The sequence below is a fragment of the Balaenoptera acutorostrata genome, chromosome 10 (genome assembly GCF_949987535.1).
Source record: "Balaenoptera acutorostrata chromosome 10, mBalAcu1.1, whole genome shotgun sequence".
NCBI classification, from domain to species: Eukaryota; Metazoa; Chordata; class Mammalia; order Artiodactyla; family Balaenopteridae; genus Balaenoptera; species Balaenoptera acutorostrata.
This window is the reverse complement of record NC_080073.1, coordinates 44,062,892-44,085,006: the sequence shown is the minus strand read 5'-3', so window position 1 is coordinate 44,085,006 and position 22,115 is coordinate 44,062,892. Positions and strand designations below refer to the sequence as shown.

Genomic DNA, 22,115 nt, shown 5'->3' with positions numbered 1-22,115 from the left:
TAAAAAGACGTGCACACATTAAAGACAAAATGGAGGAGCAGGGAAGTGAGTGGGGCGTGGGAGTTTGAAGAAAGAGGTGAGGTTGCAAAGGTGGGCAAGGACCTGATTATTCTGGCTTTGTAGGCCCCACAGAGTTGAGACTTCATCCTGAGGGCACTGGGAAGTCACTGAAAGGTTGGCTCCAGCTGTCCAGACACCTCCCCGCTGCAGGCCCCCCTGCACATTCAAAGCATCCGGCAAGAACAGGGGCTGTAGCTTCCCCCAACCTGCATTCCTCCTAGGGTTCTTCCTTAGAAAGGTAAAGGGCAGGCAGACCCCTCCTGGCCCCCTCCACATACACACCTGTGGCTAGAGGGGGCCTTACCATCATCTCTACCCCAGATGCCATCCAGGCAGGACAGGTCACCCCCACCCGCCACCTGGAGTGAGGTAGAAAGGAATCCTGAGGGCTGGGCTAGTCACAGACAGCGTTCTTCTAGGACATTCAGAGAAGAACCCAGAATGCAGCGGGAGCCAGACTGGGAGGGGGGAGGGTCAGGCTCCCACGAAGGCTCCCTGGAGGAGGCAGTGCAAGCTGAGACCTTAAAGGCGGTGGGATTCTGGTAAGCAGCGAGAGGGCAAGAAGGCGTTCCAGGCGAGAGGAACACCTGCAGCAAAGGTGTGAGGTTAGAAACGCTCAGGGCACGCGTGGTGGGTAGGATCTGACCAGCGCTTGGGAAGAGGGGCGGAGGGTGGGTTCCTGGGCCAGAACACGCTGCCGGGGCATGCACACACTTTCCCCGGCGCAGTAATACTGGGAGAGTTGGCCCCTACCCAGGAAAGGCCTTGGCGGGAGCAGAGCGGGCAGTGGGCCATTTTAAGTGGCCAGGGTTTGGCTGAGAATAAACCAGCCTTTTTTTTTTTTCTTCTTTTTTAAGAGAGGGATCGGGTGGCGGTGGGGATGGGGATAAGCTGTTATAGGAACCCCTAGCTCAGGGCTTCTTCAGAGCCTCTGGCCCATGGGCAGAGGTGAAGGTCGGGACCAAGGATTACCTTCTCCCCCAACCCCCTATCTCTACTCCCATCCCCCACCCGTTTCATCCCCAGAGTATACTTTCCAGGCGATCTGGGGGTGGGGGGTAGGAAGGGGGCAGAGGAGGGAACGTTTGATGGGATTATAGTAAACTGCCTCAGGCTCGGTGGCGGTTAGGGCGTGTAGGAGGCCTGGGCTCTGCCACCGCCGGGTGGCCTAAGGGACGCTCCGCGCTGCTCCGGGCCTCAGTGTACCGATCTGTAAACGGGGGCCGCGAGCAGAGGTGGGGATCTTCCCGACCTGCTCGGCCTGCCGGGAGTGTCGGAGACTCTCGGAACGCGTGCGGGAGAGGGCCCGGGGGAGGGTGGCGGAGGGGCGCGGGAGAGGCTGGGGGCCGAGAGCGCCCGCGGCGCTGGCGCGGGGTCAGAGTCCACAGGGAGGCCCGCGGCCGCTTAGTTGGCTCGGGCCGGGGGGTGCGGTGCCTCCGGGGCGGGGGGGGGGCGGTGCCACCGGGGCGGGGCTGGGCGGGGCGGCAGGCGGGAGGCCCGGCGTGCGTCAGCGCCGTGAGCCCCGGAGTTTTCCACTGACGAGGAGGGCGGAGCTGCGGGCGGGGCCGGGCGCAGCCAGTCTCCCGCCGCCGCCGCCGCTGCCGGACGCGCAGAGCGAGGGGCTGCTGGGCCGACGGCTGCCCGCCGAGCTAGCGAGCGAGCGAGCGAGCGCGGGGTCGCAGCGCAGGGGGCGTTCCCGGCCAGGACGCGGGTCGCGGCGTTGCCCTTGGCGAGCGTCCGGATCGCAGGTCAGCACCGTGGGCTCCGGGCCGGGGGACGGGACCTTGAGGAGGGGGTGTCTCGCACGGGACGCGCTGCTTCCCGGACCCTGCCGTTTGCCCCCCGCCACTTTGAGCGGGTGCCGGGGCGGGGACAGCCCGGCCCCGGACGGCGCGCCACGGCCGGAGTCCGGGTCGGGAGACCGGGAGGCGACAGTCTCAGGTTTTCCGCTCCCCTCCCCCGCCGCCGGGACCCCAACAGGTCACGGCGCCCCGAGCGCGGGGCGGGTGGCTGCCGAGCCGGGGTTGCGCGCTGGCGGCGGGCTGGCGACGGGCGCGCGTCCGCGGGTGAGTTCCCTTTTGACCTAGTTGCCTGAGAACTTTTCAGAAGTTCCTCGCATGGCCGTAGCAGGTGACATTTGTCGCCTTCCTCCTCGGGCTCCCCCCGGGGGCGGGTGCCGGGGCTGCGGCGAGTGCCCGGCGTCAGTCAGGGAGGGAGTGGAGGGGTGAGCGTGGAGTGAGGCTCCGTGAGTCACGGACCCCGGGAGGGAGGGAGGAGGAGGGATTGTGTCGTACGCTCACCTGTTTGTCAGTCACCGTCACACGCAGAGGCCACCGCTGTGAGTCACGGGCGCAGCTACACCGGCCACCCGCGGGCACATGTAGGCTTCTCCCACGTACGGCTCCCTCCCCGGCACGTACTTCCTACAGGTCCTCAGTTTCCCCTCCCCGGGGGCCCTTACACCGGCACGGCACTGTTGAGATGCCCACACTACAGCAGCCGTCACACACTTAGTCACTCCTGCTCCCTGGCACAGTCACACACCGCCCACACTCCTGACACAGGGGGGTCCCTCCCCGGCTCCACTGCCCACTCGACACCTCCACTCAGATGTCTCACAGTCCTCTGGAGCGGAACTCATAGCTTACCCCCAAATCCTCATCATCACTGCCTTCTTTGGTCTCCACCTCCAGAGGTCACCAGGTTCCCTTCCCCTTTCTCCTAAGCCTTTGGCCTGTCATCTCTCACCTAGCTCTGGCAGCTTGGTCCAACCGGTCACACCCCCTTCTGTCTCTTGCTGAGCCATCTTTTTAAAATGCAAATCTGGTATTGTCACTCCCTACTTCAACCCTTCCGTGGCTTCCTGTGCCCTCAGGCTAAAGCCTGCCCTGTCAGCCCTGGCTCCCTGGCTCCTGAAGCCCCGTCCCAGGCCGCCCCTTCCCCCTCATCTCTCTGCCTCTTCCTCTTCAAGTCCCTCATGCTTCCTGTGCCCCCCTCTCTCTCTGGAGCTTTTCCTACATCCCATCCTTTACTCCAAGAGACCTGTCTTCACCCCAAGCTGTACCCCTCCCACCCTCCATCCCAGCACTCAACACGGTTTGTAACTCATTATACTCCTCCCCACTAAACTCAAAGCTTCAGGGGGGCAGCACTGGTCTGTGTCTTGCTCCCTGTATGCCCAGGTGTGTGACACAGTGCTTGGCATGTCATAGGCGCTCCATAAATATTTGTTGAAGGAATGAATGAATGAAAGTGAAGGGGGCCTCGCTTAGGTGGAGGAAGCAGTCTCTGTCAGGTGCAGTTTCCTTTCTGCAGGAGCAATTGCCTCATGTAGCCTGCAAACATTTGGCACCCCCCCAGTGCCAGGCCCTGGAGGCCAAGGCTGAGGAACTGTCCCCTCCCCTGGGGATCACTTTTGGAGGGATGGGTGGGGGAGGGGTGTGCCAAGGCTTCCTGCCTGCCCTCTCTGGGCTGCCCTGGCTGCCTTTCTAGCCAATCCCCGTGGGGGCCTGAGGTGCTCAGAGGTGCTCTCTCCTTCTGCCAGTAAGTAGTTCCTGAGGATCCGAGGTCATCTGACCCCAGGTACTGCGGGGAGCTGGCCTGGCCTGGCCAAGGCCTGGGACTCTGAGGTTAAAGGACATTCTTCAAATTCCTGAAGGAGGGTGGAGGCAGCTGAAGGTGCCCCCTTCCCACTACCAGCTCTAACTGGGGGCCAGGGCATTGGGACTGCTGTGGTCGAAGAGGAGTTGGTGTGACTTTTCAGAGGCCTGGGGATTCCTGCCCCCAAACAGCCTTTGTTTGCCTGGTACCCAGGGTGAGGTGGCCTTCCCTCAGCTCACATGGTGTGGCCTGAGTGTGTAGATAGTTGTGGCTAGTAGGGTGGGGAGGCGCCCCTCCTCCTCCTGGGCTGTCAGCTTCTGTGAGTGGTGACGGCAGGGCGGCCTGATTCTCAGGGCCCAGGCAGATCCCGGAAGAAGCCTGGTTCTCTTCGATTCAGGGCCTGTCTCTGGGGCTCCTTGGGGGTGTGGTATTTCTGTCTGAGCCGGCTCCTGGGAATTGCTTTTCCTTCCTCCAGGACCCTCGGAGGGGGCTGTGCTCACCCTGGGAACGGTGCCACGGTCAGGATCTTGATTCCTGGGTAGCTGCTGAGGGCCCCTCCCCCACCCTCTGACTCACTGTCTGACACTTTTCTTGGACTCTTTCACTATCTCTCATTCCTTTTCTGACTTGGCCTCTCCTGTCTCTGGCTGAGTCTTTTTGTCTCATCTGCCTCTGCCTCTCTCAGCCTCTGGATCCCTAGGTCGGGCGGCCAAGCACAAGAGCCAGGGGCTCTTCCTCCTCCCCCAGTGTCAGGGAGGAGATGATTTCCCATTTCCAGGTCTGCAGAGTTTGCTGGGTGCTCCTCATTAGAACCTGCACCACAGGCTGTAGCTTTCCTGTGTCCCTGTTTCCCTGTCTGCAGCCTTGGAGTTTATAACCCCCTCACCTTAAGCTCCCATTCTGTAGACATCCCTGAGGCAGAGCCAGGGTGTCTGGCTTGAACCTGCTTCCTTAACACTCCTTCTATTTGTTTACTCTTGGGGAACCTCCTGAGATGCCTGTGTTGGCACCTGCCTGCAGCCTGAGCTTCCTTTTCCTGCTCTCAGAGTTACCCCCTTCTGGGTGCTATTCTTGCTCAAACCCTCTGGCACAGGTTGGGGGATGGGCACGTCCTCCCCTCCAACTAACTGTGACAGGAGCAGGAGGAGGGCACACTGACCAGTGGGCCCCAGAGACCTCATGTGCCTAAATCGTTTCTCTGTGTATACCTGATCTGCAGCGTCAGCTGCCTACCTCTGATGGTCCTCAGGAGCCTTCTCTGTGCCAGACTCTATTCCAGGCACAGGCACAGTGCCGATCAGGCCGAGAGGCCTTCATCCTGGCATGAGGGAGATGAGCAGTGAGGCCATTGCAGGAAGGGGCCGTAAGGGCTGTGGTGGGGGAATCCCAGAGCCCGCGGGAGCCCAGAGAGGCATGTAGTGGGGAGGAGTGAGGGTTTCAGGGAGGCCTTCTTGGAGGTGACTTCTAAAGGGGAGTGAGGCTGGGTTCCAGCTTGTGCAAAGGCCAGGAGGTGAGCAGGTCGTGGCCATTTGGGCAACTGCAAGTTCAGCTGGAGTATAAAGTGAGGGGGGTGGGGAGAGTCTTGCATGATGAATCTGGAGGGGAGGCAGCAGCCAGGCCTTTTTCAGCCTCTTCTGGAATTGTGGACTTGATCCTAAGGGCTCCCCTTAGGGAATGATTTTCTGCATGGGGGTGGCAGTAGATAGACACGCGGTTTAATAAGATCACTCTAGCTGCAGGGTAAAGAGTGGCTGCGGGCAGGGGGCAGGAACAGAGGCAGGGGACACGGGTAGTAGCAGTGGAACAGAGACATAGGGGTAACAGACTTTCAGAATTGAAGGTGACATACGTAAAATGCACAAAGTATATGAATCTTATGTGTACAGTGAGATGTCTTAGACACTCATGGAACCACCACCCAGATCAACATAGAATATTTCTAGACACCCCTCACCCCCGACCCCCCCCCCCCCCGCCCCGGGAAAATTCCTTTATGACTGTCCCCAGTGCATGCCCTTCCCACTTGCTGGATAACCACAATTCTGAATTGTATCATCACTGATTGGGTTTGCCTTTTCTTGAACTTCGTTCACATGTAATCTTGTGTCTGGCTTCTGTCACTCAACATGATATCAGTGAGATCCATCTGTATTGTGTGTATCCAGGAGCTCTTTCTTTTTTTCTCAGTGTAGAATGACACATTCACCAAGCATTTACCACTGTTCTAAGAACCTGACATGTAATGATTCACGTAAACTTCCCATCCCTGTGAGGTTGTAAGACAAAGAATTGAAGACGCAGAGAAGTTAAGGAACTTGCCCAGGGTCACCCAGCCAACTGATAGCCAAGCCAGGGTTCGAATGTAAGCAGTCTGGTTCTGGAGCCAAGGTTTCCTTAACACTGTGCTGGGTGGCCTCCGTGATACCTACCAAGTCTGTGCCTGGCCTTGTGTGGCTTAAATGAGCTAATGTGTACTTCCAGGACTGGGTGACTGGATGTGGATGGAGGGAGACAGGAAGGAGTTGAGGATGACTGCAGGTTTCTGGCTTGAGTAAGTGGGTGGGTGGCAGTGCTGTTACTAAGATAGGGAACACAGGAAGAGGAACAGATGGCATGGGGGGTGGGGAACAGAGACAAGGGGTTCGATTTGGGGCCTGCAGTATTTTGTTTCTAAGGGATGGCCAGGCAGAGAGACCAAGTGAGCCTTTGGTTTGGGGGAATCTCAGGCTTAGGTGTGTGATTAGGAAGGCATTCAGCACCCTGTAGACAGCATCTGGAGTTTGGGAAAGGATGGGGTCTCCCAGCGGGATTGTGGTGGGGACAAGATGCGTGGGTTGTGGTTTGTCCTTGTGTGTTTCTGTATCTGGGTGCCTCTGTGCTCTGTCTGCTTGTGTGTATGTGAGTGTATGCCTGCCCCTGGGCCATGAGTTCCTGCATCTCCTGTGAGAGCCTTCAGGTCAGCTGAGAGCTGGGTTGTGTTTGTTTGTGGTTTGACCCTGGGGGCTGTGGGGGTGCCAAGCCTGAGAAACTATTTGCTGAGAAGCCCCCGGAAACACCTGTGCGTCCTCCTTCCCTGGGCCCGTTGTTGTTGGAGGATTGGCAAGTCGGGGAGCTTCTCTTGCTGCTCATGTGCCTGTGGGGAGAGGCTGTCCCTGGGATGCATTTCATCTAGCAAGTTGGTTGACGGCACACCGCCTGGGTCTGGGATCCACAGATTTTGTGGAAGGCTAGGCAAACGGGGATAGAGGTGTTTAGAAAGGACACCTGAGTAGGGGAGATCGCCAGCCTTCTGGTTGGTTTTTCCTGTTCACTCTCATTTCCTGTGATGGCAGTGGGGGAGGGGCTCCCCAGCACTGGGGCCTCTGCATCGTTTCCCCTTCCTCCTGGTGACCTCCTGGGGCCCAGCCCTGAGTGCTCAGGAGGCACAGAGAGACAAGGTAGCTGGGCTCAGCCCTAAGGACCGAGTCCTTTGGGGATTCCCAAGCAGTGGAAGGGGTTGTTATTTGCTGCAGCATTTCAGGGAAGGAACCCCAAGTGCCCTCCACTCGATTGAGGCCAGCCAAGCTGTGGGAATCTCTGGTTGCACTCCTGTGGAGGGCTGAGACCCTTAAAGGGGAGACACAGCGAGCAGTGTATCCTGGGGTGCTCCAAGTCACCCAGCTACGAACGGGAGAGCGTCGTCTTGGCCGGTCAGTTTTACTAGAAGAGGGTTTTTTCTCAAGGGGAGAAAATAATTTCCCTAGGAAGTTATTTCAAACAAACAGGGTTAGTATTGGAGTGGAAGGCAAGATGAAGGTGAATTTTGAAGATCAAACAGGAGATGCTAAAGAGACACAAAGCCCAGGTGGCTCTGGCCCCAGTCAGGCCTGGAGGCCGGGGACTTCTCTTGTGGGCGGGGGTTTCTAAGGGAGAGTCCGAGCAGCTCCATCACAGGAAAGTTGGACGCTGGAAATTGGGGCTGGTGTCAAAGCCACCCTGTTCCTTGAGTCCTGGTCAGCCTGGCCCTGAACGAGGGCCCGTTGCCGGGGTGTGCGGGGCGGCGTGTCTGTGGGTGTGCTAGGGGCAGGAGGAGGAGGAGGAAGAGCCACTGTACAAGGGCCGTGCAGGCTGTCGGCGTGCGCCCAGCCTCACACACACAAAGGCACACAGATGCAGCTGTGTGAATCACCCAGCCAGTGAGTCAGCCCCAGGATTCCTGCCGGGGAATGAGCGTGGCCAGGCTGAGGTCTGTCGGTCCATCTGTCGGTCTGGCGTGTGCTTGCGTGTAGGTGGGTTACAGGAGGTAGAGGGGAAGGTGCCCGGCGCTGTCCCAGGAAGCCTTTGGGGCAGAGGTGGCGGGAGTCTGTAAGGGCCAGGACGAGGGTTTGGATGTCAGTGCTCCGTCTGGTGCAAAGAAGCCTACTAGAGACTTGGCCTTGGCACGTAGGGCTCCTCGGGGAGGGCCTGGGCTGCCTCGGAGGGTGGGTGGGAGAGGTGATGGCCAGGGCTGGGTGCCCACCTCCTGCCCTCAGGCCTGCCACCTAGAGCTTTCCCCTTCCTGTTCCAGGCTGTCTGTGCCCAGACCCCAGCGTACCCCTCACCACCATGACTGGGCTGCTGAAGAGGAAGTTTGACCAGCTGGACGAGGACTCCTCCTCGCTCTGCTCGTCCTCCTCCTCTTTGTCCTCCTCGGGCCGCCACTCTCCCTCCTGCTCCCCGAGCTCTTCGGCCTCCCCATCGTGGGACTCGGATGAGGAGGGCCCCTGGGATCAGATGCCCTTGCCTGACCGTGACTTCTGTGGCCCCCGAAGTTTCACCCGTGAGTCCCTTCACCCTGGGAACGCATTACACCCCTCTTTCCTTCCTGAAGATGAAACTGGGGGGCCCTGATGAAGTCGTTCTGGCCTCTGGAGGTCGTGTCCCCATGGCTTTAGCTTCCCTACTTGACTCCCCACCTCATCCACTTCCTGTCCTACAGGGGTCACTCGGGAATGCCCCCTGTCCAGAGGTACTTGGGTCCAGCTACATTCACCTTTAACCTTGGGACTCTCCAGCTTAGAAGTCATCATGTTCAGGGCAGGGCTCCTCAGTGGCCCTGGGGCCTTCCCGCCCAGCTCTGTCCCTCAGTTCCTGTTTTGTTTCTCCAGCTGGCTCCCTATCCTCTACCAACTGAACTGCCCGAGTCCCACACCCCACACTTCTGTGCTGCGGGGCCTGTCAGGCCGGTCCCTCGCCTAGCAAAATGCTGTTTGGCTTTGCCTGAACGCAGTGAAAAGGTTTTTTCCCAGTTATTTTTTCAAGCTTGCGTAATTCTGATTCCAAACTGACAAAGGTGGCCCTAGAGCAGTGTTTCTCAACCTTATTTTTCATTATTGCACCCCAAACCCCAAGGAGCCCATTGAGACATTTTTTCCCTGATCCTCCCCACCGTGATGTCTTAATACCACAGATATGTCTATTTATGTACTATATGCATATCTGTACATTATACATGAAAAAGTATAATTTTTACCAGATAGAATCTAACAGTACATTAACTGACTAAACTACTATGGGTTTACTCTGGAAATACAAGGATGGTTTAATACTATAAAATCTAATCATATAGTTTACCAAATGACTATGTCAGAGGAGGAAAAATATAAGAGCCGCTGTAGATACTGAAAGAATATTTGATAACATGTAATATTCCTTCCAGATAAGACCCTCTGTATGATAAGAATAGTCAGGAACAAGATGAGGACACTGTCTGTCACCACTGTTAGCTGACATTGTTCAGGAAGTGCTAGACAATTCAGTTAGCAAAGAGAATGAGAAATATACTGGATTGGGACAGGCAAAATTGCCATGATTTGCAGGTGTTCGACTACATGATAAATTCAAGAATATGTATACAGAAAACCTATTAGAAGGGAATTCCCTCAGGTAGCTGGGTACACAATTAATATATTAAGTTTAAATATATGGAATTGCTAAGATTTGATTATTTCATGGTAACTTCTTATGGTTCAACCCAATAAAAATCAATAATATACCAATATATATATCGAATATGCCAATACATAGCTTACTAATCAACATACTTAATAACTTATAAAGGGTAGACCTTTCTAAGCTTGTTGCAAAATGCAGAAGCTATAAAGGAAGAGCTCAATATACTTTTGATTACATAAACCTTAGAAATTATTTCGTAAAAGCCCACAAGCAAAAATAAAGGACTAGCAGAAACTAACACAACATTGTAAAGCAACTATACTCCAATAAAGATGTTAAAAAAAAAAAGGACTAAAATATTTGCACAGATAGGTTAGATGATTAATGTCTAATATTGAATATATATAAAAGGCTCCTACAAATAAATTTTTTAAGAACTATAGAGGGACTTCCCTGGTGGCCCAGTGGTTAAGACTCCGTGCTTCCACTGCAGGGGGCGTGGGTTCCATCCCTGGTCAGGAAACTAAGATCCCGCATGCCGCATGGCACTCACCGCCCCACCCCGCTACAAAAAGAAAAAAAAAAGAACTATAGAAAACTGTGTAGGGGAACTGTAAATGGCTACTAAAGATGGGAAAGATGTTTAATGCTCTCATTTGGACTGGTAAATAACAATGAGCCAGTGTTGACATAGGGTGATGTTGCATTTTACCAGTTCCAGTCTCGGCCAGGCGGGCTCCTAGGCTCAGATTCACTTCTTTTTTGGGGTGGGAGGGGTGTGAGGAGAGATGGTTCAGCATCACCTCCTGGGGGTTAGGCCCTGCCTCACGGAGAACTAATGCCCGCCCCTCCCCTGCCTGCCTTCCAGCCCTGTCCATCCTGAAGCGGGCCCCCCGGAAGCGCCCAGGCCGGGTAGCCTTCGATGGCATCACTGTCTTCTACTTCCCTCGGTGCCAGGGCTTCACCAGTGTGCCTAGCCGTGGCGGCTGCACCCTGGGTATGGCCTCCCGCCACAGTGCCTACCGCCGCTTCTCCCTGGCCGAGTTTACGCAGGAGCAAGCCCGGGCACGGCAAGAGAAGCTGCGCCTACGCTTGAAGGAGGAGAAGCTGGAGGCGCTGAGATGGAAGGTGGGGAGACCCTCTGCATGGCCCTCGCCCCAGGAGTTGCTCGGAAGTCCTAGCCTTGGGGGGACAGGTGTCAGGGTGGATGCCGATTTGTTTGTTGTGTTTTGGGGAGGCCTGTGGGGCTGTGATTGGCCTGATCAGGGTTTGCTGCCAAATTATCTGCAGGCAGATGGGTATAGAAGGTCTCCTGTTTGCTGCAGGGCTGGGGGCGTGGTGCCTGAATATGCCTGACCTCACTGGGGAGGGGGAGTGGATGGGACACCGGGGGTCGATGTATCTGTCTGGGGGAGGGGGTTTGTCCACGAACTGGGGAATGACATGAATAGGAAACCTGTTTGCAAATGCCCTGAGGGTGTTTTCTTGGCTGTCCCATTCACTATGGCATCCACAGTGCCCAGCCCAGAGAGAGTAAGCACGTGGCAGGGAGGTATTTATCAAGTGACCGATGCTGCCAGAAACTGCATCCGTGTCTGCCTCTCACCTCCCTCCTCTCTTCTCTGGACACAGCTTTCAGAGACCGGGATACCCAAGACAGAGGCCGGCCTGCCGCTTACAGTGGACACCATAGATGATGCCTTTGTGGAGGAGGATTTGGCAGTGGCCGTGGCAGGTGGCCAGTTGGAGGAAATGACCTTCCTCCAGCCCTACCCAGCCCGGAAGCGGCGGGCTCTGCTGCGGGCCTCGGGCGTGCGGAGGATCGATCGCGAGGAGAAGCGAGAGCTGCAGGCCCTGCGCCAGTCCCGGGAGGACTGTGGCTGTCGCTGTGACAGGGTCTGTGATCCTGACACCTGCAGCTGTAGCCTGGCGGGCATCAAGTGCCAGGTACGGGAGCCAGGCGGGGCTGGGAAGGCGAAGCCTGAGTCAGGGGCTTCTCCGGGCTCCGCCGGATCCTCACCTGCACCTCTGCTTTCTTTGCAGATGGACCACACAACGTTCCCCTGTGGCTGCTGCAGAGAGGGCTGTGAGAACCCTAAGGGCCGTGTGGAATTTAATCAGGCGCGAGTTCAGACCCATTTCATCCACACGCTCACCCGCCTGCAGCTGGAGCAGGGGGCCGAGAGCCTTGGGGAGCTGGAGGCCCCGGCCCAGGGTGCCACATTCAGCCCCAACGAGCAGGTCCTGGCCCCCACGTTCCCTCTGGCCAAGCCCCCCGTGAGCAGCGAGCTGGGAGACAACAGCTGCAGCAGCGACATGACTGATTCGTCCACAGCATCGAGCAGCAGCGAGGCCCCCAGTGGCTCTGCCCACCCGGCCCTGCCCGGCCCCGGCTTCCAGCCCGGAGTGGACGATGACAGCCTGGCTCGGATCCTGAGCTTCAGTGACTCTGACCTGGGCGGAGAGGGGGAGGAGGAGGAGGAAGGGGGCGTGGGCAGCCTGGACAACCTCAGCTGCTTCCACCCAGCTGACATCTTTGGTACCGGTGACCCCGCTGGCCTGGCCAGCTGGACCCACAGCTATTCCAGCTCCAGCCTCGCGTCAGGCATCCTGGATGAAAACGCCAACCTGGATGCCAGCTGCTTCCTCAATAGTGGCCTTGAAAGCTTGGGGGAAGGCAGCCTCCCCGGCCCCCCGGTGCCAGCCATCACGGATGCCAGCCAGAGCAGCTCAGTGGACCTGAGCTTGTCCTCCTGTGACTCCTTCAAGCTGCTCCAGGCCCTGCCAGACTACAGTCTGGGGCCCCACTACACCTCCCAAAAGGTGTCTGATAGCCTGGACAACCTCGAGGCGCCCCACTTTGCCCTGCCTGCCTTTTCTCCCCCTGGGGACGCCAGCACGTGCTTCCTGGAGTCCATCATGGGCTTGTCTGAGCCAGCCGCCGAGGCCCTGGCTCCCTTCATGGACGGCCAGTTGTTTGAGGACACTGCCCCAGCGTCGCTGGTGGAGCCTGTGTCTGTGTGAGGGTTAGGGTGCCTTTTCCCGGCCCCAAGAACCCTGTTGCTGCTTCGTTGTAATTGGGGGCTCCCTGAGGTCTGTCTGTATGTAACGGTCTCCCATTGGCTGGCTCCCATGTGGGCACTCCTAATTTTCATGCAACACTCTGGATTGATTTATTTATTTTTGTAACCTTCTGTGCTGAAGGGGGACGGGGGGGGGGCACTTCCCCTTTCAGCCGCCTGGTCCCCCATATGCTCACACCCTCTCTTCCACTTCCATGGCCGTGCCAGGAGCAGGAAGAAATGTGGCTCCCCTGGAGCTTTGCAGACTCCTTTTCGGTCTTGTATGATGTTCCTAAGCCCAAAGACAGCCACACAGGGCTGAAATCAGCCACTTCTTAAGGCTTCTTCTGCCACCCTGAGCCCTAGACTCATGGGTGGCTGAATCCTCTGGACTGTGAAGACTATAATTTATTTCCATAATAATTTATTTGGAGACTAGGTGGCTGGCAAGCAATGCTAGGGTCGGGGTGGGACACAGACCCCTGCGAGTCCCTTTGCCTTTTAGTCCTGCAGCCCTGCCCTTGCCGGGACTTTGGTGTGGACCAGGCATGGATTTGAGCCCTCTAATGTGGCAGCTGCCCTGCTCCGGCTGGCTGAGCAAGCCGGGGCTGGCCTGGGACAGCATCTGGGCAGGGGGAGGGGCTGGGCTGACCAACCGTGACCAAAACCCTCTTCTGCCCCACGCAGCCCCCTCTCCTTCCTGTCCTCTGCCCCATCTTCCCCCTCCCCAAAGGCCGCAGCTTTTATTCCAAGCCCATCAATGTAGGAGGGGGAAGCAGGAGGCCCAGAGAGGGCAAGGGGCTGCCCCAGGGCCTGTAGCATGCCCCTGACCACTCAGGGCTTTCCAGGCACGCACTCCAGCCTGGTCCACCTGCCCGTACCCTAAGGCCAGTTGGCCGAGGGCGAGGGGTGGCTCCTTACGGCTCATGCCGTTTGTTTGCAGATGTTGAATTTCGCATCATAGTTTCTATATTGTCCCTGAGTATTAGAACTGTAATTTATTCATTTTTCTGTGTCTGTGCCAAGAAGCCCAGGCTCTGGGCCTGCCGTCTTGCCTAGGAGGCCTTGCCAGCCTGCGAGCTTGTGGGAACACCTTGTACCTGAGCTTACAGGTACCAATAAAGAGGCTCTATTTTTCAGTGTGGTCTGCGTTTGTGGATCTGGGAGCACATTTGTGGGACCAGGAGCACAGGTACACCCTCAGGTGGCAGTGAGGAGGGAGGGGGAGGGGGAGACAGGCCCTGCTGGGCAGTATGGACATTGAGGCTGTGTTGGGGATAGAAGTGGGGGACACACTGGGCCTCTTTCCATGCCAGCCAGTCAACTCAGAGACAGGAAGCCAGCGAGAAGAGGCTGGCCAGGCAGATGGAGCAGTTTTCCCCGTGGATGAAGCCATCTCCAGTGGTCACCTGGATGGTGGTGGGGAGCAGCAGCAGGGCAGTCTTCTGGGACAGGGCTGTCCGCTTGGGATGGGTGGGGGCTTACTTCTTCCCACTCACCCGCACTGAGCTGGGGCCTGGCCTTGAGGGTGAAGCGGGCAGTGGGATATGGCTGGTGCAGGCCTTATGTGGGACTGAGTGGCTGAGGTCCTTGGGGACTTGAGCACCAGAAGCTGCAGAACCTCATCCATCTGCACCAGCCAGACCTGTCTGACCTGTCCCTGGCAGCTTGGGCCAAAGGCCAGAAGAGCAGGCTGCACTCTGCCCCAGGGGGCCTCAGTCTGGGGGCCTGAGGAGCAAGGTTGACCTCCCCTCTAGGAATAATAATGATTTATACAAGTGCTAGGAGGGGTCACTGAAAAGACCCGACTTGGGTCTCCCTGCCTGTGCTGGGCACCCCTTATTTCCTCTCTATGGCTTACTGGTTAAGAGCACAGACCCAGAGTCCCAGGGTTCGAATCCCAGCTCTTATACTAACTAGTGAGGTGACTTATGCAAATTACTTCCCCTCTCTATGCCTGGGTGTCCCCCGTATTGTCCAAATAATAACACTGCTCACCTCACAAGCTTGCTCAGTTCATACGCACCCAGTGCTCAGAGGAGTGCCTGGAACACGTAAGCCTCGGGTGCGTGTCTGACTTCCCATTCTGTTTTCATGTGTCTGCTCTATTTCTGTATGTTTTATCCTCTTTTTCTGCCAGTTCTGTCACCCTTTAGGTATCTATCGCTTGCCTCAGGACATGTGTAGACATGGTCATGTGGTCATGTCGTCAGTGGAGTGGCCGTTAGAGAACTCATGGCTTGGAGTCTGGACTATGGTGGGGCTGCCTGTCCCCGGTACCAGCTTAGGCAGGGACAGCCGGGTCTTAGGCGTCTCAGGGTGGAGTATTCTGGTACATCAAGTTGTCTCGTGTCCCCTCTCACTGATCCCTGGGAGCCCTATTGTAGAGATTGCTCCAGCACGCATGATCCAAAACCTGGGTCTCTCCAAGGGTCCTGAGGCTCTGCTCTGGCCAGCCTGGGGGTCTGGGTGGCAGCCCCCGACAGCTCCAAAACTCTGGCTGGGAGCCCCTGCAGGCTCCCATCCCGTGGCCACAGCCCATGGCTGGACTGAGCCTACCCACTCCCCATCTAGGGCCCCAGGGTCACTTGGGTTTTTTTTTCTCAACATAATCCACCCCAAGAAACTAGGTTGTAAAGCAGATCATAATAAAGGCAGCTGGCTTCCCATAGGAAGGATGGTGGTAACCTGGGGAAAACGTTCCAGATCACTGACTCATACCAAAAGGCCATGCACGTGATCAGCAGTATGTTATAAAGACAAGGCTCGCAGCCATCAGGGATGACTTAGGCTGTTCTAGAAGGGACCCTTACCCGTTCACTGTTCCCAAACCTTAGTCACTGGACAACTTCTCTTGAAAACTTTGCCATATCTGCATTCTACTCATACTAAGTATTTTACTTTATATCAATTATATCAATATGCTTAAAAGTTAGAACCATTCTACATAACAGCACCCGCAAATTCATGAGTTTGTCGTACTATTTTTCTCTATAAGGATGATACTTAAACACATAGTTATTAAACTTTCAAATGTTTGCTGTATATCATTAGCAGGGATTTGTACCATGATCTGGGAACACAGAGATCTAGTCTAATTTCCTGCCACAGATGGGGACACATACCCAGAGGGGAAGGTCACACAGGGGGATTCTAGGCCTCCTGACTCCCAGTTCATAGTTCCTTCCCCTGAGGTCAGACTGGCCCATTAGTGCCATCCTGCAAAACAGGAAGAGAGGTATTGGGAGCACACCAAAGGTGACCTCTGTCACCCTCTTGCCAGTTACAATTAACACTATGCATCTACACAGGGACCCCTGCTTTTGTCCCCTGAGGTGTTAAAAGGGTTCCTCGAGGATGAATTAGTTGGTCACTGTCTTTTACTAAAGATGAAGTAGGAGCTAGTTTTTCTTGGGATGTATTTTCCTGCCAGAGGCAAGAGTAATCAGGGTTTGTCCCAAACTGGTAAGGACCAGCAGACGCCGGCTGAAGACTTGGGGAGGGGGAGGCAGAATGCATGGACAGAGTGGGCCTGTTTGGGCCTCTGCCAGGGAGGACACAGGGGGCAGCTTGGCAGAGAGGAGCAGCTGCTTCTTTAATCCAGGATTCTGGGGACCAGACAGGAGAAGAGAGGCTTGTACGGGCCAACATAAAAATATTAAAATAGCTGTAGGGTATTTTTTAAACCACCTCTTTGTTCCCCTTTGGCCTCTGAGAGTCTGGGATAAAAGTGGGGCCCATTAGAAGTTGCCCAGTGAGCTCAGTGGAAGCTAAGCTGGTTGATAGCTTTCTTCCCCAGAGCAAAATTGCTTCTTGTGCCTTAAAAACATAAAGCTTTGGGATGTCCCTTAGACCAGATTAGGCATGATTCACATAAACCACACACAATATAGAAATGGGAAGAATATGTCATTTTCTGACTCTCTTCTCCACTGACCCACTTCCCACCCCCTCCATGAAACTTCCGTAGGTTGATAGTTTCCACCCACCCTGGCTCCCACTGACCACAGCTAGGGCCTCAGAGACCCTTGGGCCTTTTCCAAAATTTCTTCTCTGATTCTGGGGTAGTTGGGGTGCTGCTTGAGGACCTGGGACCGAGAGAGAAAGGGTGTGAAGCACCAGGCAGGGCTCCCTGCCGCTGCAGCAAGCCCCCCACCACTGTCGGGGGCTTACATCGTGGCAGACTTCGATGGCCTCCACGAATCTCTTGTCCTTCAAGTAGTTGAAAGCGAGTTTGAAGCCTGTCCAGAGGCAGGGAGAATGCAGACAATGGGTGGCACTCCGACGACCTGAGAACCCCTTTGGTTCCCACAACGGCCAGAACATAGGCCTTGTGTTGTGGGGTGAGTTTGTTGGTCCTCCGGCCCAGCTCCCTCCCGCACCCATGCGCGCCTGCCTGGCTGCCTTACCGCTGGCAGGGTTGGCATGATGGCTGTACTTCCAGGCCAGCTCATAGTTGGTGGCTGCGTCCTTGTACGACTGTTCTCTCTCCATGATGAAGCCCATGTACTCGTAGGCCTTGCAGCAGGACTGCAGGGAAAGCCGGTCAGAGCCTCTGCAAAGGGGAAGCCACATCCCGTCCCGGTGGGGGCAAGGGATGGGCGGTGGGTGCATTCACCCAAACCACTCAGGGACTCCAGCAGCACTGCCCACCTTGGCGAGGGGTGAACTGTGTACCCTCTTCTCAGCTGTGCCCACTCTGACAGGGCCCCTTCCTCCGCAGCCCTCCTGCCCTGACCTGCAAACGCCCCTCCCGGCCCCACCAAACCCTCCCTGCACGCTGCCCCTCGACCCCATGAACCCTTCCCATCTCTCCTCCCCATTCCACGTTCCCCTCTCCGGGCTGCCGGACACTGTGCGCCTCCTCTTGCCTTGCTCCGCGTTCCCATCCTGCTCTGTGGTCCACGGGAACCCTCTTGTCCCGCCTCTTCTCATCTCCCTCCTACCCCCGCATCTCTGCCCCTGAAGCCCATGTGCCCCTCCCCCGACCCTGCCCTGACAGCCGTGCGCCCCTTGCCTTGTTGTACTGCATGCAGCGCCGCAGCAGCTCCGAGGCCAGGTCGAACTTGCCGCCCTGGCAGTAGATGTCGGCCAGCAGGAGCCAGCTCTTCTCCAGGTCCTCGGCCTCGGCCAGCGTCCATGGGGCCTTGGCCAGACGCTTCAGCTGCGTGCGTGCTTTGGGGACCTGCTTCAGCAGCGAGTAGGCCTGTGCCACGGCCAGCAGGGCAGGAATGCTGTCCTTCTGTGCGGGTGGGAAGCAGGTGTTGCCTCGCCCGGCCCTCGGCCGCCCCCCACCGCCTGCCTACCCGGTGGGCAGCTGGTGCACCTCGGCCTGGGCCATCTCAATGAAGGTGCCCAGCGCCGCCTCCATGTTAGCCTTCTCCCTGGTGGCCAGCAGGCACAGGCTCTGCAGCAGCCGCAGCTGGGTCTGGCCCCAGGCCGAGTGCGGGTAGAACTCCCGCAGCAGCTTCTCAGCAGTGCGCACGCCGTGCTGCTCCAACTCCTTCCTGTCGGTGGAGCCGCGGGCATCGGATGCCAAGCCGGAGGGCACAGGGCGCTGGCCTGCCAGCCTGGCCCTCGCCTGGCCTTGACCCAGAGGCCACGGGCTCTCTCCGCCTTCCCCCAGGTCCCGCCCCTGCCCTCGCCGGCCAGCCGGGCCCTCACTTGCTCTCAGTAACCAGGTTCTCGAAAGCCTCTCCACCCACGATCTCATTGTCTGGGTTCAGACAGATTTGCACCATGTAGTAGGTGGCGCTCTGGCCCCAAGTGCTGTCCTTGCGCGCTTTGTTTAGGAACTTCAGGGCTTCGTTGGGTTGCCCTATGTGCCTATAGTGGAGGAGAGAAACACCAAGAATCAGACAGGGAAACTGAGGCCCGGGGAGTACAGGGACACACAGGGGTCACTCTGTGAATCTGCACAATGCAGGGGCAGGATCGCTGGTCTCCCTGCTTCCTGATCTGGAAGCTGAATTTCTGCTTCCCTAGCAAACGCCAGCATGTCCGTTAGGGACAGCCTCCTGCACATAGCTGCCGACACACCCACCCCAACCCACCAGCAGTAGATGCCTCTGCAGTAGTTGAACCCTGGCTCCAAAGGCACCCGGCTGGACACCTTCTTGGCCAATTCAAAGAAGGCAGGGGCGTCCTCAAGTTTGCCACTTCTTCGTAGCAGATCGATTAGTTTGTTCAACACAGGAAAATTGTCTAAAACAAGAGAGCAGAAACCTTCAGGCTGTGATAACCAATAGCTGAATCAGGTAGGGAGAGGCAGGGAGGACCAGGAAACACTACCTGTCTGGGCTGAGCAGGGGCAACCCAGTGGCTCCAGTGTCTCCACTGGTCTCCACTGAGACACAATAAAGTAGGTACTCTTATTGTTCCCATTTACAGATGAGGAGACTGAGACACAAAGAAGTTAAGTAATCTGCCAAAGGTTACAAAGCTGGTAAATAGAAGACCAGGATTCAGACCTAGACAGTCTGGCTCCGGGACCCGAACTCCTAATAGCTGTGATTGCTGGGTGACTCTGCTGTGGGCCTGGTCGGGGCTCCACCCTGAGCCTCGTGTCTGGCCCCTTCCCCAGCAAGAAGCAGTGGTTTTATGTTGCAGTGAGTGGGAATGGAGCTACATGTCAGGGGAGAATTTCTAGCTACCTCTAGGTGGCTGTGACCTCAAAAGGGGACTTATGTTGAGCCCCAGTGTCTGTGACTTGGGGATAGGCAGGCTGTCTTGGGTCCAGTGCCAAGCACTGCCCTGCCTGAGACCAGGAACTGGCCCCTTGGACTCGGGAAGGGCCAGCACGTTCCACTGGGCCTTTATCAGTTTCCTGCCTCTCTGGGAACAATCAGAGAGGAGGGGGCTTCCTCTGCTCAGTCAGGAAGGAGGGGAGAGGGCCCACCCTTCTGGGGGGAGAGCAGCCCTCGCTTGTTGGGAACCGACACAGGCAGTCTCAGTGGGTAGGCTCAATGCAGGCAGTTACCTGGCGCTTCCTCTAGGACTTGGTGGTAGAGGTTGATGGCAGCTTCGTAGTTCTGTTTTCTAAACATCAGGTCAGCCATCATCTATCAGAAAACACGCGATGCTGGGACAGCAGCTTGCATGGGCATGGCGGGGGGGCTGTCGTGGGAAGTGGGTGGGTAAGGAGGGAAGGTAGGAGAGGATTTCCGAGGTAGTCTCTCTGGGCGCTGGGAGAAGCTGCCACCGGAGAAGCCCAGAAGAGGGGGCAAGGATGGAAGTAGGAAGGAGAGGCTGGGGGTAGACACGCGAGGAGCTAGGCCCTCCACCCCTGTCTGAGAACTACCAGCTCCAGGCAGCGAGGTGGAATGGGGGCTCCCCACCTCCGCTGGGGCAGCCCTGAAGGTGGTCTGGGTGACAGGGTGGAGAGGGGCAGGACTGGGGATGGCTCTTCCCACACACTTCCCGAAGCCCCAGGAACCTGTCCCACCCCTGCCTTCAACAGTTGGGTGTGGTTTCCCCCGGAGTGAATCAGCCTCACCACCTCCCCTCAGATTGGCCCGGGAGGTCGCTGCTGCCCCCTGCTGCCAGCCCGCCCCTCCCATCCGAAGGGCAGCGGGTCCAGTGCTGAGTCCTGCTGCCCGACAGCCCCTCAGGGCCGGGTCAGCCGGGCACCTGGGGTTACGGGGTTAGGAAGCAGCCCACATGCGGTCGCAGGGACCCTGGGGAAGGCAGGAAAGAGGGCCCGGAGCCTCTTACCACGGAGGCTGTCTCATGGTTCTTCTCCGTCTGCAGGAGGATGGCGCAGTGCTGCTCGCACAAGTCCAGGTGGCCCTGCAGCAGGTAGAGCCGTGCCAGCTCCAGCACCACCTGGACAAGACCAGATACGATAACTAACCAATGCACATCATGGGAAAGCTCAGGGACCGATGCCTCGTTCTCTCACACCCAAGTTCTATCAGCTCTGCCTTCAAAATATGTCTCTGATCCCCTGGGATGGTGTCTCTGGCTTTCCCCTTCTCCCACCCAATACTCTAGTCACACCGTGCCTTTTACTAACTAACCGCTGAGAGTCGGGGCCTGGTTTACTCATACTCATCCTTCAGCTTCAGCTCCGACCTCATCTCCTCTGGGAAGCCCTCTGTGCCCCAGACACCGGGACAGGTACCCCTCTTCTGAGCTCCCACAGTGTACTGAGCCCCATGCGGGTATCACATGGTATGACAACTGCATGTGTACTTGTCTGTACCCCACGCCTGAGGGCAGTCTATGGGCAGAGACCGTGTCTTGCCCCACTGCATCTCCAGGGCCTAGCTCAGTACCTGGCTTGCATATATTGGGAATCTGTTAAATGAGAGCATATTAAATAAATGAATGGGTCTGTCACGAGGCTCTTTGTCTACCCTCCGCCTGTGAACTCCAGCCACCATTCCCTATCTGAAGCCACACCTCTCACAAGACTTCAAACCTCCTTGGAAGCTTAGCCTGGGCTTCATGCCCAAAGAGCCCCCAGCAGCCACACTCTCATTGTCTCTCCATCTGCAAGGGGGACCTGAAAAGGGCAGACTTGCAGCACCTTTCAGCAACACCTTCCCCGCTCCACCCTCCACAAGTGGCTGTCCAAAGCGAGGCTTCCAGGGGACTTCCCTGGTGGTCCAGTGGTTAAGGCTCCGTGCTCCCAAAGCAGGGAGCCCAGGTTCGATCCCTGCTCAGGGAACTAGATCCCGCATGCATGCCGCAACTAAGAACCCGCATGTGGCAACTAAGACCTGGTGCAGCCAAATAAAATAAATAAATATTAACAAACCAACAAAACAAAGCAAGGCTTCCAGTCTTGCTCCGAGGGCTGTGGTGGGTGAGGGCCCTGGAGTCAGCTGGAGCAGGCCCCCTCGGCACCAGGGGCCTGTGCCCCTTGCAGGGAGGCACAGAGAAGGAACTGGCCTCTGTCCGTAGTCAGGGAGCTCTGCGAGGCTTCGTGGCCCAAGAAAAGGAAGAGCGTCTCGCTCATGAGGACCCACCTTATTTCAACCCCCACCTTATTGTCAATGGGTGAGTAGGAGAGGGCATCTTTGTAAGACTGCACTGCCTTGGCATACTCCTTCTCTGCCAGGTAGTACTCCCCAAAGTGGTTGCAGATGGAGGCTGCCAGTTGCTTCTGGGAGGGGATCATTTCTGGTTGCTCCAGGGGAACACGCGTCAGGATCCGAGACTGGAGGTCCATGGCCTTGGGAAAGCAGTAAACTCTGCGTCAGAAACCCAGAGCCTGATGTGCCAGATCTCAGGCCAATTCACAGCAAGTCCCCAAGCTCTCAACTCAGGGCCAGCTGTCTTAGCAAGGGCATCTCAAGTGCCCTTGAGCAAATCTGGGTCGCTCTGGACAGGCAGGGCCACTGGCTGAGTACCCAGGAGGTGAACTGGCACAGCCTCTGGGGCAGGAGCAGAAGCAAAGGCACTCAAACAAAACACTCTATTGTACTTGACTCGTTTACCTGTTTCCATCACACCTTGGTACTCACTGTATCTAAT

At 56.9% G+C, this 22,115-nt stretch overlaps 2 protein-coding genes across 9 annotated transcripts in view; one reads left to right on the top strand and one right to left on the bottom strand.

Annotated features, from left to right (window-relative positions):
- The first annotated feature begins 1,632 nt into the window (after positions 1–1,632).
- CSRNP1 (cysteine and serine rich nuclear protein 1) lies at positions 1,633–13,774 on the top strand. The gene is made up of 5 exons (XM_057555501.1): positions 1,633–1,808; positions 8,207–8,458; positions 10,442–10,701; positions 11,206–11,520; positions 11,617–13,774. Exons 2-5 carry the CDS (start codon positions 8,245–8,247, stop codon positions 12,595–12,597), a joined length of 1,770 nt encoding a protein of 589 aa, XP_057411484.1. The 5' UTR covers positions 1,633–1,808; positions 8,207–8,244; the 3' UTR covers positions 12,598–13,774.
- A 1,825-nt stretch (positions 13,775–15,599) lies between these two features.
- Positions 15,600–22,115, bottom strand: part of TTC21A (tetratricopeptide repeat domain 21A) — a 30,908-nt gene continuing 24,392 nt past the window's right edge. For 3 of the 8 annotated variants that reach the window (XM_057554093.1, XM_057554099.1, XM_057554100.1), the window contains 10 exons: positions 21,625–21,813; positions 20,349–20,459; positions 19,615–19,696; positions 18,689–18,839; positions 18,300–18,461; positions 17,962–18,142; positions 17,653–17,877; positions 17,045–17,165; positions 16,809–16,876; positions 16,250–16,723 (listed from right to left, as the gene is read on the bottom strand). In XM_057554093.1, the coding sequence (XP_057410076.1) occupies positions 16,646–16,723; positions 16,809–16,876; positions 17,045–17,165; positions 17,653–17,877; positions 17,962–18,142; positions 18,300–18,461; positions 18,689–18,839; positions 19,615–19,696; positions 20,349–20,459; positions 21,625–21,813 (1,368 nt within the window). In that variant the 3' untranslated portion in view covers positions 16,250–16,645. The other 5 variants (XM_057554094.1, XM_057554097.1, XM_057554095.1 and 2 more) reach the window with 5 other exon arrangements.

Coding starts and splice junctions, on each gene's coding strand:
- CSRNP1 (XM_057555501.1), top strand. CDS start 8,245: ATGACTGGGCTGCTGAAGAGGAAGTTTGACCAGCTGGACGAGGACTCC. Junction 10,702..11,205: donor TGGAGGCGCTGAGATGGAAG/GTGGGGAGACCC, acceptor CTCTGGACACAG/CTTTCAGAGACCGGGATACC. Junction 11,521..11,616: donor TGGCGGGCATCAAGTGCCAG/GTACGGGAGCCA, acceptor CTTTCTTTGCAG/ATGGACCACACAACGTTCCC.